Below are 16123 nucleotides of genomic sequence, written 5' to 3'. Positions count from 1 at the left end.
AGAGCGATGGAGGTTAGGGGTTGAATGTTCATAGAGAAGAAGGGAGGAATGACTGGGAGGAGTTGCACGGTGACTGATCAGAAATAGAGATGACCAGAGTGGGATTTGAGTAATTCACTATTTGTAAAGGAAGAAATGGGTGAAGTCACAGAGGAGAGAGATGGAGGGAGAGGTGGAATGCTGGAGTGGGAGGAGTGTGGAGAGAGAGTGATGACTGTGTAAGGAGAGTTGGGCAGAGAGATCTCAGAGAGAGATGGTCCTTCCAGAGGGAAGGAAGAAAAGACTGAGGAGAGAGTGTTGCAGACAGACTGAATGCAGAGGGAGGGTGATGAGTGCAGAGGGATTTGAGAAGCAAGGGTAGAGATATTAAATAGCAGAATAGAGTGTATATGTGCATTTCAGGGGATAGATTTGTCCTGGATCTCAGCCTCCTGCTGCCTGCCATTGCCTGATCTAATGGAAAATTTGCTTACAACTTTACCCTTCCTATGTATATCTTCCTATTACAGATTCTTCGTTGGATTCAACTCGGGAACCCCAACAATCAGCAACTGCAGAATTTGGTCCAGGTTTGTCCAGCACCCCAGCAGGAACTGCGAGCCAAGGTACAGATTCCCTGTTGGAGACTGCTCGGGAAGCCCGTGGCTCAGCGACAGAAGACCCTGTCCTGGGTTTGACCACCACCCCATCATGGTCTGCAAGCCTGGGTACAGTCACCCTGATGAACGCATCTCAGAAAGCCCATGGATCATTAACTGGAGAGCCTGTTCTAGGTTTGACCGCCACATCAGCAGGGTCCACGAGCCCAGGTACGTATTTCCAGTCGGACACAACTCGGGAAGCCCATGGATCAGCGAGTGGAGAGCCTGCTCCAGGTTTGAGCACCACTACAATTGTTTCAGTGAGCACAGCTACTGTTTCCCTGTCAGACACAACTCGGGATCTCAAGGGAGCAGCAACGGGAGAGCCTGGTTCAGGTATGACATCCACCAAAGCAGGGTCTGTGAGATCAAGTATGTGTGATGGAGAACAATGATGAACAATGTTTCCCTCCTTTCGTCTTAGTTACACATCTGTGCTTTGTCTGAGAGAGGTGTCTAGTTCCAAACGTTTTGAGAGGGAGAGTTCATAAACAGAGATTGGATGGTTTTGTTTTCTTTTCAAATACAACGTCTCTTTACCAAATTGCTGTTCCAGTGACTACACATTATAATACTACCTCCCAATCCCAACCTGACATGACTGTCCACGGCCTCCTCTACTGACAGGTTGAAGTATCCCTTGTGTTGGAGGAGCAACACCACAAAGTCCGTCAGGGTAGACTCCACTTGTGGCATAGTCCTTAGCGTATCGCATTACAGTTCAGGTGACCCGGGTTCAACTCCTGTAACTGCCTGTAAGGAGTTCATGTGATCCACCCTTGACCAGGTGTGTTTCCTCCGGGTGATTCAGTTTCTTCCCACTATTAAAAAACATACTATTTGGTAGGTTAATTGGTCATTGTAAATTATCCCGTGATTAGGCTGGCATTGGATTGGGAGGAGCTGGGTCAGAAGGGGCTACTCCATGCTGTATTAAAAAATAACAATCAATGAACCACGGACCAGTTTACCTACCGGATGTATGTATGGAAAGGGGTGTGAATAATGTTTGTGGTTGGAGAATGTGGGGTGGGACGAATGAGCAGAGAAGGATGGAGTGACTGTGAGTGTCACAGGTGAGAGGGGAGGAGTGGAGAAGGTGAGGCAAGAGAATGGTTACAGAGTGGAAGGGAGGAATGACTCTGAAGAGTTACATGGTGACTGATGAGAAATAGAGATAAACAGAGTGGGATTTGAGTTATTCACTATTTGTAAAGGAAGAAATGGGTGAAGATACACAAGAGAGAGAGATGGAGAGAGAGGTACGATGCTGGAGTGGGATGAGTGAGTCTAGTGTAGAGAGAGTGATGACTCTAAGGGAAGTTGGGCAGAGAGAACAGTGAGAGCGATGCTCCTAATGGAGGGAAGGAAGAAGAGACTGACAAGAGCGATGCAGACAGACTAAATGCTGAGGAAGAGAGAGATGTGAGGAGAGGGATTTGAGAGGCAAGGATAGAGGTATGAAAGAGGACAGTATGGTGTGTGTGTGTGTGTGTGTGTATGTATTTCAGAGGATAGATTTGACCTGGTCTTGAGTCTCCTATTACCTGCCATTGAGTTAGTTCCTGACATAATTGCAAACCTGTTTGCCACTTTACCCTTCCTTTATATACCTTCCCAGTACAGAATAAGCCTCTTTATCTGGGGGTGTCCTTGGGACTCGGTAAAATGGGTTGTGGGGGAGATGACAAAGACAGAAAGCTGGAGATGTAATGGGTGAGAAATTCACTGGGAAGGTGTTTGTCAACCTATGACGGAGACCTGGTTCTGAATTACAGGGGTGTGTTTACTAACCGAAGACTGTCAGCAGGGGAGCCGATGAGGTTCGTGGGGCAAAGATCAGAGAATATGAATTAGGTCTGAAGCGTAGGAGAATGAGGAGAGAAGGCTTACAAAATTATGAGGGGTATAGACAGGTTGTGTGGCTAGAACTAGATGTCAGATGTTAAGCGAGAATGGTGAAATGATTCACTCAAGTGGAACATATGAGAGAATGTCTTCGCTCTGAGGGTGCATCAAGTGTGGAACAAGCTGCCAACAGATGTGGTGGACATTGGTTTGTTTTCAACATAGAAGAGAATTTTGTATAAATGCATGTATGGAGGGGTATATTGGCTGTGTTCTATAAGATGAATAAGGAAGACTACCCAAAGGCCCTCTGTGAGGCGGGATAACAGATGGGCCAAAAGAATGGATTTTACACGGCAACAACCGGAACAAATATCGGCATTGAGATAAAGATCCTTCGGAACTGCAGGTGAGGATGGGAGAATGTGATGACACATGGGTGGCTGTGAAGCCATCAGGAAGAATGAGGTACAGCGAGAAAAGCCAACAGCAACCTCACACTGTTGCGGCAGATTAGACACAAGGGGCCGAAAGCCGGGTCGCAAACCGTAGAGCTGAAGGACTCAACGTTGTTGGAGTGGATTTGTTTGTAGGGGAATAAGGCCCAACAATGAGTGTAAATCCCCAGCAACCCCGCCCCCATGTGTGAGCACACAAATACACCTTCCCTCCCAGGTTGTGGAGTCATGCCGCAAAGCTAAGAGGAAGAAACCATTAAGGAGGCACAGAAATCAAGTGGGTCAAATGGGAACAGAGTGACCAAGTGACAGAGGCTGGACGTGGTCCTCTGTGATGAGAGAGAGAGAATGGGGGGGGGGGGGAGAGGGGAGGGGAGAGGAGGAATGAGGGAGGGAGGGATCAGTGTCAGGGCCAAAGGTAATGTCTTACAAGCTCTACAAAACCTACCCACATGCTAAAGATCTTCTGGAACCTAATGAGAACCTGGAAAATACAGTGTGTTCCATCAGAGTGGCAAAGAGGCGTGGTGGTTTTCATCCCCAATGGGCAGAACTCTAGTTCCATCATCCAGTTCAGGAGCATTGCACTGCTGAAGGACGAGGGGAGAATCTTCTCCTCTGCTGTGGCAAAGAGGATTTCCAGCTACCTCATAAGCAATGGATATATTGACACCAGCTGACATGCAGGCTTCCTGGGATGTGTGGAACATGCAGCCTTGATATTGGAACAGATCCATTGAGCCAAGCTTGAGAAAGGTGATTTACACGTCGTGTGGCTAGATCTTGTGATCGTCTGTGGATCTGTGCCACACCAGCTTATTAACGTTGTGATGGAGTTATTTTACATTCCTGACTGTATTAGAGGCCTGTTCGGGTATTAGAGGGTTGGGTAAAGAGGCAAAAACGGGTTTTTTTTTTGGCTGTGGCTGAGGAGGGAGGACGGAATCTGGAAGACCGACTAATCCCATTTGAAGCTGCAAGACGTGGCAGGGAGAAGATCCTACCACTGCCCCACTATCAGGAAATGTACCAGGGCTAAAGAAGCAAAACATCAATCAGCAGTGGCCTTCGGCTAATGACTCTCTGCAGCTGAGCTAGGGGCATTATTGGAGTTGTGGCAGGCAGCCATGCAAAGAGGAAACATCTTCTCCCTGTAAATCTCATTGACTGCGTGAGTGGTGGTGGCGTACAGAAATGGAGGGGGACGTGCCTGAGGAGAAGAGGAGGGAGTTGGGTTGGTGGTGTGGAGGACCTGGGGTTCACTAAAGGTGGACATGGGAGACGGCTCTCGAGTGCGTGACAAGGAAAGGAGACGGGACAGAAGGTATGGAGAGTAGAGGACTCAGAATCAGAATCAGTTTTAACATCACCGGTATACGTCATAGAACTTGTTGTTTTGTGGCAGGGTAATAAAATATTAATTATAGTAAGAAATATATATAAAATTAAATTAAATTGTTTGTGCAAAATGAGAGGGAAGAATATTGAGGCACTGTTCACGGGGTCAGTTTCCATTAAGGAATCTGATCCTGAAACTTTGGATTTGTGTTTTCAAACTCCTAATCCTCCTCCCTGATGGTAACATTGAGAAGAGAGCATGCTCTGGGTGATGAGGGTCCTTTATGACGGATGCTGCCTTTTGGAGGCATCGCCTTTTGAAGCTGCCCTGGATGCTGGGGAGGTTAGTGCTCAGGAATGGTTGAACTTTGCTCAGCTTTTTCCGATCCTGTACAGTGGCCTCTCCATACTAGGTGGTGATGCAACCTGTTACAATCTTTCCCACTTCTGATCCTTCAATCAGGACTGTTGTGTGTCCCCTTGACTTATCCCATTTGAAGTCCACAGACACTTGTTTCTGATGTGAGTGCATGATTGTTGCAGCAACGCCACTCAACCAGCTGATATATCTTACCCCAGTACCCCTCCTAATTACCATCCGAAATTATACCAACAATAGTTTTGTCATCAGTAAATCTACAGAAGGTATTTGAGCTCCACCTAGCCACAAAGCCATGAAGGCAGACAGTATAGCAGTATGCTAAGCATGCAGAATTGAAATGTGCTGATGTTGGTTGTCAGCGAGGATATGTAATTTCCAATCCGCGCAGACTGGGTTCTCCTGGTGAGGAAATCAAGGATCCTGTTGCAGAGGGAGGTACAGAGGCCCAGATCTTGGAGATTGTTTATTTGAACTGAGGGTATTACTGTGTAGAATGCTGAGCTGAAGTCAATAATCTGTAGCCTGAGTTAGAGATTACTATTGTTCAGGTGATCACAGGCTGAGTGGAGAGCCAGTAAGGTTGTCTTTGCTGCAGATCTCCTGTGGCAATAAGCATGCTGTAGCAGGTAGAGGTCCTTGCTTAGGCTGAAGTTGATTCTAGCCATGTAATTAACATGTCGACAGACGGAAACATGAAATTCAGAGACCTAAGGAGAGAGAAGCTGAGGTGCTGGAGTGGGAGGAATTGGGCAAGTGAGAGAGTGATGACCGTGTGAGGAGAGATGGTCAATGGGAGGAACAGGGCAAGTGAGAGAGTGATCTGTGGGAGGAATGTGGCAAGTGAGAGTGATAACATTGTGAGGAAATTTGGTCAGTGGGAGGAATGGAGCATGGGAAATAGAGAGTGATGACCATGTAAGGAATGGGACAAGTGAAGAGAGAGTGATGACTGTGTGAAGAGAGATGGTAATTGGGAGGAATGGGACAAGGGAAAGAGGGAGTGATGACTGTGTGAGGTCAGAGTGATCAGTCAAATGGATGCCAACTGTCGGAACTAGAGCGACTGTGAAGTGAAAGATCCAGACAGTTAATTCTGAGAGAGGGATATATAACAAGGCGGATTTGATAGGCAAGGATTGGAGGTATTAAAGCAAAAAGGAGAAGGGGATGTGTGTATTTCAAAGAGCAGATCTGATCAGGAATTAAGCCTCCTGTTCCCTGCCATAAAGTGCCTGAAATTCAGACGTGTTTACTATTATACTTCCTATTACAGATTTCCAGTCGGACACAACTCAGGAAGGCCAGGGCTTAGTGACTGGAGAACCTCGTCTGGGTTTGACCACCACCTCAGCAGGGTCTGTGAGATTTGGTACAGGTTCCCAGTCGGACACAACTCGGGAAGGCCAGGTATCAGTGACTGGGGAACCTCGCCTGGGTTTGACCAGCACCTCAGCAGGGTCTGTGAGCTCTGGTACAGGTTCCCAGTCGGACACAACTCAGGAAGGCCAGGGCTCAGCGACAGGGGAACATGTTCTGGGTTTGACCACCACCTCAGCAGGGTCTGTGAGATTTGGTACAGGTTCCCAGTCGGACACAACTCAGGAAGCCCAGGGCTCAGCAACAGGGGAACCTCGCCTGGGTTTGAACACCACCTCAGCAGGGTCTGTGAGCTCTGATACTGGTTCCCAGTCGGACACAACTCAGGAAGCCCAGGGCTCAGCAACAGGGGAACCTGTTCTGGGTTTGAACACCACCTCAGCAGGGTCTGTGAGCTCTGGTACAGGTTCCCAGTCGGACACAACTCAGGAAGGCCAGGGCTCAGCGACAGGGGAACATGTTCTGGGTTTGACCACCACCTCAGCAGAATCAGCGAGTACAGGTACAGCTTCCCAGACAAACACAACTCGAGAAGTCCAGGGATCAGCAATGGGAGAACCTGTTTCAGGTATGACCAGCTGCCTAGGATAAACTGGGGTTTGCTGGGCTGCACAGCTTGGGGAATGAGAGGGGTCTATTCTGTGCTGTACCTCAATCAATCAATCAACAAATAGCTAGATAAATAACTAAATAACTAACTAACTAACCAAACTGATCACCCCTTCTTATTTCTAAGTTGTACCCAAGTCTGCTCCGCCATTTCATCATGACCGCTCCAATTTCATTTCAGGTCCCATCCCCGGCCTCATCTCCATATACCTTCATGCCCTGACCAATCAAGAATCAATCAAGCTCTGCCTTAAATAAAGGCTTAGCCCCCATAACTGCCTGTGTCTATGAGTTCCACAGTTTCACCACTCTCTGGCTAAAGAAATTGCTCCTTATCTTCATTCTAAACTGATTCGCCTATATTTTGAGGCTGTGTCCTCTGGTCTTAGACTCTCTCACCATAAGAAACATCCTCTTCATATCGAATCTATCTAGGGCTTCCACCATTCTCTTAGTTTAAGTAAGATCACCCTTCGTTCTTCTAAATTCTAGTGAATAGTGGACAGAGCCATCAAACACTCTTCAAACAACAAGCCATTCAGTCCTGGAATCTTATCCATGAACCTCCTTTGAACCCCCTCCAGTATCAATGCATCTTCTCTACAGAGCTCAAAACTGCTCACAAACTGAGACCTCACCAGTGTTTTATAAAGTCACAACGTTACATCAGCAAAATTACATAATTAACATTACATTTTCACAGCTTTTACATCCCTGCCCACATCAAATGAATGCTAATATTGCAGTTGCCTTCCTCACCACAGACTCAACCTGCAAATTAACCGTGAATAAATTCCTACGCAAGGACTCCTGATTCACTCTACACCTATTTTTTTGTATTTTCTATCCACTTAGAAAATAGTCAACCTTTTCATTTATTTTATCTAAGTGCATGGCCATACACTTCCTGTGATTTCATTTGCTCTCTCTCTCACACACACTACATCACACAGTATCTCTAATATTTCCATTCTTTCTCACTCTCTTACTCTCACTCTCAATCACACATTCTTTCCCATTCTCTCTCTCATACCCGCTCTCTCATCCTCTCTCGCACTCACGTGCTCTCTCTCTCTCACCCTCGCCTTCTCTCGCCCTCTCTTGCACACACTTGCTCTTTATTGTTCTCTCTCTCGCTCACAATTCGTCACTCTCACTCACTTTCCCTATCACGTGGAACTGCTGGTGGACCCATTCACCTGCTGGTCCTGCAGTGCAGTTCAACGTAAACGACAATGTCAGGCGTGATTGTGAGCTGAAAGGCCCATAGGAGTTCAGAGAGAGGGAAAGCAAGGACAGGGTCAGAGCAATGGGGATTTGGGGAACATAGACTGAAAAGCGATGGGAAGACCGAATAAAACCCATCAGTAAGGACTGAGTTCTTCTCATTTCTATCATCATTGAGGAAGTACGGGAACCCGAAGACATACACATTCACTTTTCAGAAACAGATTTCTCCTTTCCGCAATCACATTTCTGAATGTACAATGAACAAGAACACTTCCTGTGTTATTGTCCTCTCTTTTTGTACTACATATTCCGAAGTGTTAGCAGTCTCAGGTATCTGTATTGGGCATCACTGATTGGGATGCTCTATCCCATGGTCAGTTCCTAAAACTCATCCTGTGTCAGACTGTGGAGAGAGACTGAGATCTGAGAAGGGGAAGGACGTTGTTGGTTTCACGACAGCCATGGTCTCCCATTCTCTGAACTAGTTTACCACTCTGATGAACTGTCTCACTGTTTCCAATCTTCCTTAATTACAGACCTGGAGTCTTCCGCAAGGGAACAGATCAAAGGATCATCGACTGGAGGGTCCACGCAAGAAATGACCTCTGTGCCAGGGGCTTTCTTAGGTACAAGTCACATGTCTGTTGGGTTCACTTGCTCTCTGTCTCTCACTCCCTCTTTCTCTCGCATTCGGTCCCTCCCTCTGACTCTGTGTCTCATTCTGTCTCTGTCCGGCTCTCTCTCCATCTCACTGCCTCTCACTCCATCACTCCCTTTTACTCCTTCTCATTCTCTCACTCCCTCTCTCACACTCTTTCATTTTCTCACTTTCTCACTCACTCATTCTCTCAAACACTCACTATCTTTCTTTCATTATCTCTCTCACTTTCACTCACTCCCTCATTTTCTCTAACTTTCTCTATCAGGCAGAACCTCTTGCGGACCCGTTTGCCTGCTGGTCCTGCAGTGCAGTTCAACATAAGCAATGGTGTCAGTCGTGATTTTAGGGAGAAGGGGCCCATTGGTGGTCAGAGAGAGCGAATGCATGGAGGCCAAGAAGAGGTTTAGAGCATTGGGGAGTTGTGGATTAAAGACTCAAGAGAGAATTGGAGACTGAATAGGATCATCATTCTATCATTAAGGACACTCATCTCATTAAGGACATGATTTCTTCTCTTTTCTATTATCAAGTAGGAAGTATAGGAGCGTAAGACAAACACTCAATGTTTCAGGAAAGATTTGTCCCTTCTGCCATCAGATTTCTGAATGTACAATGAACACGTAACTACTTCCTCAGTGTTTCAGGCCTCTCTTTGTACACAAGTTATTCAGAGAGGTCAGCAGTCTCAGATGGGGATCACTGAATGGGACGCTCTTCCCCATGTTTTAGTTCCTAAAATTCATTCAATGACAGAATGTGGAGAGTGCAGGATGTTTGGGGAGGAGAGCGATGGTGTTGGTTTCACCACGTACCTAATCTGCCATTCCCTGAACTGCTGTCCCATTCTGATCAACTGTTTTAGTGTTTCCACTCTTCCCATGTCACTGTTCCATCTTTACAGACCCAGAGACTTCCACAAGGGACAGTTCAAAGGATCATCGACTGGACGATCAACACAGCAAATTTCCTCTATCGCAGTGACTTTCTTAGGTACAGGTCTTGTGTCTGCTGGGTTCATTTCATCTCCCTCTCCCTCCCTGTCTCTGTTTCTGTCCCTCTATCTGTCTCACTCTGTCCTGTTCTCTCTTGCTCTCTCATGTTCTCTCTCTCTCTCACTCTTACTCTCTCACTTTCTCTTCACATAGAATCTCTTGTGTCTCTGTTCTTTCATTACAGACCCGGAGACTTCCACAGGGGAGCGGCCCAAAGGATCATCGACTGCACAGGAACCATTCTCTCCCCCAACGGGTACCTCAGGTTTGAAGTCTCGTGACTGTTGAGGTCATTCAATGTCTGTCTGTCCATCTCTCTCCATCACCCTCTCTCGATCTCGTAGAATCTCTTGTCGATCCATTCCTCTGCTCAACCGACAGCGCAGTGCAAAGTGAACACTGGTATTAGGAGAGATGGTGAGGGGAGGAGCCAATAAGAGTCTGGAGAGATGGAAAGTCTGCTGGCCAGGGTCAGAGTAACAGGAAGCGGTGCATGAGTGACGCTAACACTCTATACCCCACTCACATTCTACCTCTCCCTTGTTCTCTCTCTACCTGACCCCCTCCGTTTTCTCTCACTTCCCCTGCCCCTATTTTATGGAAGATAGACATGGATATTTGATGTGGCTTGGAGAGGGGGAGGAATCAAGGTGTTAGAGAAAGGTGGAGGTGTAGAAGAGATTAGACAATCAAAAGAACGAGACGAGTGAACACATACTGTCAGCCACACCTGACCTAACCATGATACCATGTTGACACTGGGCTGTTTTGTTCAGGGGAACGCGTGTGGATTAAAGTGCAGTTGACATCGAGTGGAGACACGAGTGAGGAAGAACTGAGGGATGCCACTCGACGTAAGGTGAGAGAGTGAACTGAATGGGATGGGGTGGAGGGGTGAAGCAATATCATCCCTTTTCGTTTCCCTTGCTGCCTTCTCCTCTCCTCCCTTTCACTCCCCTTCTCTCATATATCTCTCCCTCTCCCAATTTTCTCTCCCTTCATCTTTCTCTTTCCTCTTAGCTCTCTCGCTCTCTGCCATACATATCCCTTGCCCCTTCACCACCCTACTCCTATGACTCCATGTTGGCAATCATTAAACTTTCCTCCTCTCTGGGCTGCAGCTCCAGGAGATGTTTGGTGATCCAGTTCTTCAGATCAAGCTTGTGCGGTTCAGGGTGGAGTCTCCGCAGGATGAGGGAGCGACCCAGCACTAAGTGAAGAAGTCTGCAATTTCATCTCCCCGATGTTTTACACCCTCTCCCTTACTCTAACGTGCTTTAAACCAAGGATACTGGCCGCAGAGGGTTAATCCTAGGTGAATCCTGAGATGTTGCTACACTACTGATACCCCAGTGTTCTGCTGTGTGTGAGCTTTTAGTTGGTCACATTGTCAAGTTTGCTCCATTGAGTAGTGATGGCAGAAGCCTAGAACTGAGATTGAGTACACTGACCTGGCCTGTTCCAGGAAGAGTACATCACCCGAACGACGTGATTGATCACAGAGCATCCTGGTTATGGTCCCTGTAAACCCCGACACCCCTCACTACAGGACTGGGTCAGTGTGAGACGTCACACACCTTCCACAGTGTATGGTCCCCGTAAACACCGACACCCCTCACTACAGGACTGGGTCAGTGTGAGACGTCACACACCTTCCACAGTGTATGGTCCCCGTAAACCCCGACACCCCTCACTACAGAACTAGGTCAGTGTGCGACTCATATCTGGGCTTACTGTAAAATTTGAAAATTAGCTGATACTGTGCTTCATGGCTTTAATTCATCACCAATGATTTGTTGTTAACATCTGAACTGAAATTATCTGTAAAATAATGAATAACATTTGATAAAGCACAGAAACATAAAGTTGTCTTGGTCTGTGATTGGCCTGGTCTCCAGACGTCCTGAAGAAAGTATTGCCCACCCTTGCACAGACATCTATGTACACTCACACACCACAGGACTCTCCTGCACATATCCACCCAATCACCATGACATAAAATCTTATAAAAATTAGAGCACGGAAACAGGCCATCTTAGCCCTTCTAGTCCGTACCGAACGCTTACATTCACCTTGTCCCACTGACCCGCACTCATCACATAACCCTCCATTCCTATCCTGTCCGTATACCTATCCAATTTTACTTTAAATGACAATACTGAATCTGCCTCTACCACTTCTACTGGAAGCTTGTTCCACACAGCCACCACTCTCTGAGTAAAGAAATTCCCCCTCGTAATACCCTTAAACTTTAGCCCCCTAATTCTCAACTTATGTCCTCTTGTTTGAATCTCCCCTACTCTCATTGGAAAAAAGCCTATCCACGTCAACTCTATCTATCCCCCTCATAATTTTAAATACCTCTATCAAGACCCCCCTCAACCTTTTTAAGCTCCAAAGAATAAAGACCTAGCTTGTTCAACCTTTCCCTGTATCTTAGGTGCTGAAACCCACGTAATATTCTAGAAAATCTTCTCTGTACTGTCTCTATTTTGTTGACATCTTTCCTATAATTTGGTGACCAGAACTGTACACAATACTCCAAATTCGGCCTTACCAATGCCTTGTACAATTTTAACATTCCATCCCAACTCCTATACTCAATGCTCTGATTATAAGGGCCAACATACCAAAAGCTTTCTTCACCACCCTATCCACATGAGATTCCACCTTCAGGGAACTATGCACCATTATTCCTAGATCACTCTGTTCTAATGCATTCTTCAATGCCCTGCCATTTACCATGTAGATTACTTGGATTATTCCTATCAAAATGGAGCACCTCACAGTTATCAGCATTAACCTCCATCTGCCATTGTTCAGCTGTCTCTTCTAGCTGGCCTAAATCTCTCTGCATGCTTTGAAAACCTCCTTCATTATCCACAGCGCCACCTACCTTAGTATTATCTGCATACTTACTAATCCAATTTACCACCCCATCATCCAGATCATTAACGTATATGACAAACAGCATTGGTCCCAGTTCAGATCTCTGAGGCATAACCTGACAAACAGTTATCCACCACTACTCTCTGGCATCTCCCATCCAACCACTGTTGAATCCATTTTACTACTTCAATACTAATACCTAATGATTGAACCTTCCTAACCAACCTTCCGTGTGGAACCTTGTCAAAGTCCTTACTGAAGTCCATATAGACAACATCCACTGCTTTACCCTCGTCAACTTTCCTTGTAACCTCTTCAAAAAATTCAATAAGATATATCAAACATGAACTTCCACTCACAAATCCATGTTGACTGTCCCTATTCAGACTCTGTCTATCCAGATAATGATATACACCAGCTTTAAGAATACTTTCCATTAATTTACCCAACACTGACGTCAAATTGACAGGCCTATAATTGCTAGTTTTACTCTCAGAACCCATTTTAAACAACGGAACCACATGGGCAATATGCCAATCCTTCGGCACCATACCCGTCTCTAATGACATTTGAAATATTTCTGACAAAGCCCCTGCTATTTCTAAACTATCTTCCCTCAAGGTCCTAGGGAAAATCCTGTCAGGACCCAGAGTGTTATCCACTTTTATATTTCATAAAAGGGCCAGTACTTCCTCCTCTTTAATCATCATAGTTTCCATAACTTCCCTGCTTGTTGCCCTTGCCTTACACAATTCAATATCCTTCTCCTTAGTGAATACCGAAGAAAAAAAATTGTTCAAAATCTCCCCCATCGCTTTTGGCTCCACACTTAGCTGTCCACACTGATTCTCTAAGGGACCAATTTTATCTCTCACTATCCTTTTGCTATTAATATAGCTGTAGAAACACTTCGGATTTATTTACACCTTACTTGCCAAAGCAACCTCATATCTTCTTTTAACTTTTCTAGTTTCTTTCTTAAGATTCTTTTTACATTCTTTATATTCCTCCAGCACCTCATGTGCTCCATGCTGCCTATATTTATTGTAGATCTCCCTCTTTTTCTGAACCAAGTTTCCAATATCCCTTGAAAACCACGGCGCTCTAAAACTTTTAACCTTTCCTTTCAACCTAATAGGAACATAAAGATTCTGTACCCTCAAAATTTTACCTTTAAATGCAGATGTGAACTTCCCACTATTCAGGACATTTACAAAGACAGTTGCGCAAAAAGGCCCGAAGGATCACCCCAACCACAAACTGCTCCAGCTGCCACCATCCGGGAAACGGTATCACAACATAAAAGCCAGGCCCTACAGGCTCTGGGACAGCTCCTTCCACTAAGTTATCAGACTGATTAGTTTATGCTGATACAATTGTATTGACTGTCCTTACTATAATTACTATATATTACACATTGCACATTTAGATAGAGAAGTAATGTAAAGATTTCTACTCCTCAGATATACGAATATCCTTCTGCTTAGTGAATACTGAAGAAAAGAAGTTGTTCAAAATCTGCCATTCATAATTCATAGTTCTGCACATCTGACTGACACACTGTCATTCTCCATCTCTCCCTCTGACCTACTCTCGTAAAAAAACCTGCAAGATAATTGATAAGTTTGTCTTCTGATGCACCACATGGCATGATAAATAACTTTATCTGCAACTGTTACATTGCATTCTGGATTCTGTTATTTTACCTCGTTCTGCCCCATTGAACTGTGTAATAATATGATCTTTGTGAATGAATGGTTTGCCAAACAAGATTGTCACTGTCCTTCAGTTGAGGCGTCAGCAACACACCCATCTCGGAATGTACGGCAAGCCGACAGGCCACTGCGCACTACTGTTCCTGTCTTGCAATGCTGGTTTAATTCTGGATTATTTGGGAGCTCGAGGTTTACAGACTAGCACCCGGTACTCTCCGAGTTGGCAAACTACAGGCGTCCCCCAGCTTCACTGCCCTGGCTGTGAGTGGTGTTACGTACCCGTGACACGTGACAGTGGTACTCTTGTCACGTGACTGGGGTTGAAGTTATACTGGACTTGAGGTAATGGTCTTGTGATGGTGGAGTGATGTCATTTTCCCGCCAGTAGAGGTCATGTGACAGGTTTTTTTTACAGGTTATAAAAGGAAGACCCACCCTGTCAGGTGGGGCAGTTCGTGGCTGGGTTTGCCAAGCTGACTTCATGTCACTGCGTGATTTAATGTTATGACGCAGTTTAGTTGAAAAATGAAGTTTTATATAATGCCTAAAGTTTAAAAGGTCATTGCCAGCAGTTTCTTACAATACTGCTAGTGGAGAGTGAATATCGGAGTTCGGAAGTTAAAGATCAAGGAGAATCGATTTTCGACGGTGGATGGGTTTCGACCTTATTTGATCCTCATTCGGAAGGATTCCGTTGACTATTCTTGCTGTTAATCCCTGGGTTTGACCAGAAAGGATTTGAGAATAGTGTGGAAGGAAGGTCAGTGCCTTTAAGCCATTATATTTAATAAAATTCTTCCTGGGAAAGTTCGACGCCGGGGATCGAAGGACAACGACGTGGAAGAGAATTTAAATCACCTTAAAAGGTCTCTCCTTTTAAATGGATTGTGAGCTTTTGAGCTTTCGGCATACCACTTTAAAGAACTGTTTTTTTTCAATACCGCTTTAAGAACTGTTTGAACTGCAACGCTATTAAGAATTGTGAATCTGCCGCACAGCAGCTGTTTTCCGGTTACGCTAGTGTTTGTTTACTTTTGGGGGGTTTGTTTTCAGTGTTTAATAAACGTGTTATTTGTTATAAAAACCCTTGCCTAACTCATATATATTTATTGTTGCCTGAATACGTAACATAAATATGGGGGCTGCGTCCGGATTGGATCGTTTGAGTTTAAATGCTTGTTAACTTTTGAATCAGTGTTTTGGTAACGGGGACTGCTCGATTCTTTTGTTTGATTGGCTTGTGAGTGGTATTCGGCAACAATGAATATTGATGAGTTTCTGGATTCGCCAGCCGTGGATTTGTTAGCGAAAGCGAAAAAAACTGATGTATCTGAGATAGCTCGTAGATTGCAACTTAAAGGTATTTTGAAGACTACATCAAAGGCTGTAATACAGAGAAAAATCGCATCACACTTTGTGGCTTCGGGTGATTTTGATGAATCGATTTTAGAATCGTTTCCAATAAGTAATATGGAGATACAGTTGCAAATTGAACAAATGAAGTTGGATCAAAGTAAAGCAGAATTGGAGCTTTATAAATTGGAAGCTGAACAGAAAAAAAGAGGGGTTGAATATGCAATGGCGAATTTAAGGTCTGGGAATCAGTCTTCTGATTCTAAAAAACCGTTTGTTACTAGCCAAGAAATTAAATTGGTCCCTCCATTTAGTGAAACAGAAGTGGAAAGATATTTTCAACATTTTGAAACTATTGCTCGGATGTCAGAGTGGCCGGAAGATAAATGGTCAGTGTTGTTACAGAGTGTAATTAAAGGCAAAGCACAGCAAGTTTACACAGCTGTAACTGCTGCGTAAGCACTTGATTATGATATTGTGAAAATGAATATTCTCAAAGCATATGAATTAGTCCCAGAAGCATATAGGGAAAGATTCAGAAGTTTGAAAAAGTCTGTGGAAAAGACTTATGTGGAATTTGCCTATGATAAAGCTGTGTGTTTTGAGAGATGGGTTTCTTCTAAAAATGTA

General features: G+C 45.0%; 1 protein-coding gene across 1 annotated transcript; it reads left to right on the top strand.

Annotated features, from left to right (window-relative positions):
• The first annotated feature begins 721 nt into the window (after positions 1 to 721).
• On the top strand, positions 722 to 11215 carry LOC140722308 (uncharacterized). The gene is made up of 5 exons (XM_073037095.1): positions 722 to 977; positions 8420 to 8509; positions 9721 to 9801; positions 10313 to 10395; positions 10658 to 11215. The coding sequence occupies exons 1-5, from the start codon at positions 722 to 724 to the stop codon at positions 10748 to 10750; spliced, it is 603 nt and encodes a 200-aa protein (XP_072893196.1). The 3' UTR covers positions 10751 to 11215.
• Positions 11216 to 16123: the final 4908 nt, after the last annotated feature.

This window comes from Hemitrygon akajei, unplaced genomic scaffold, assembly GCF_048418815.1.
Source record: "Hemitrygon akajei unplaced genomic scaffold, sHemAka1.3 Scf000074, whole genome shotgun sequence".
NCBI classification, from domain to species: Eukaryota; Metazoa; Chordata; class Chondrichthyes; order Myliobatiformes; family Dasyatidae; genus Hemitrygon; species Hemitrygon akajei.
Note: the sequence above shows the minus strand (reverse complement) of the source record. Positions and strands in the feature narration are given on the sequence as shown.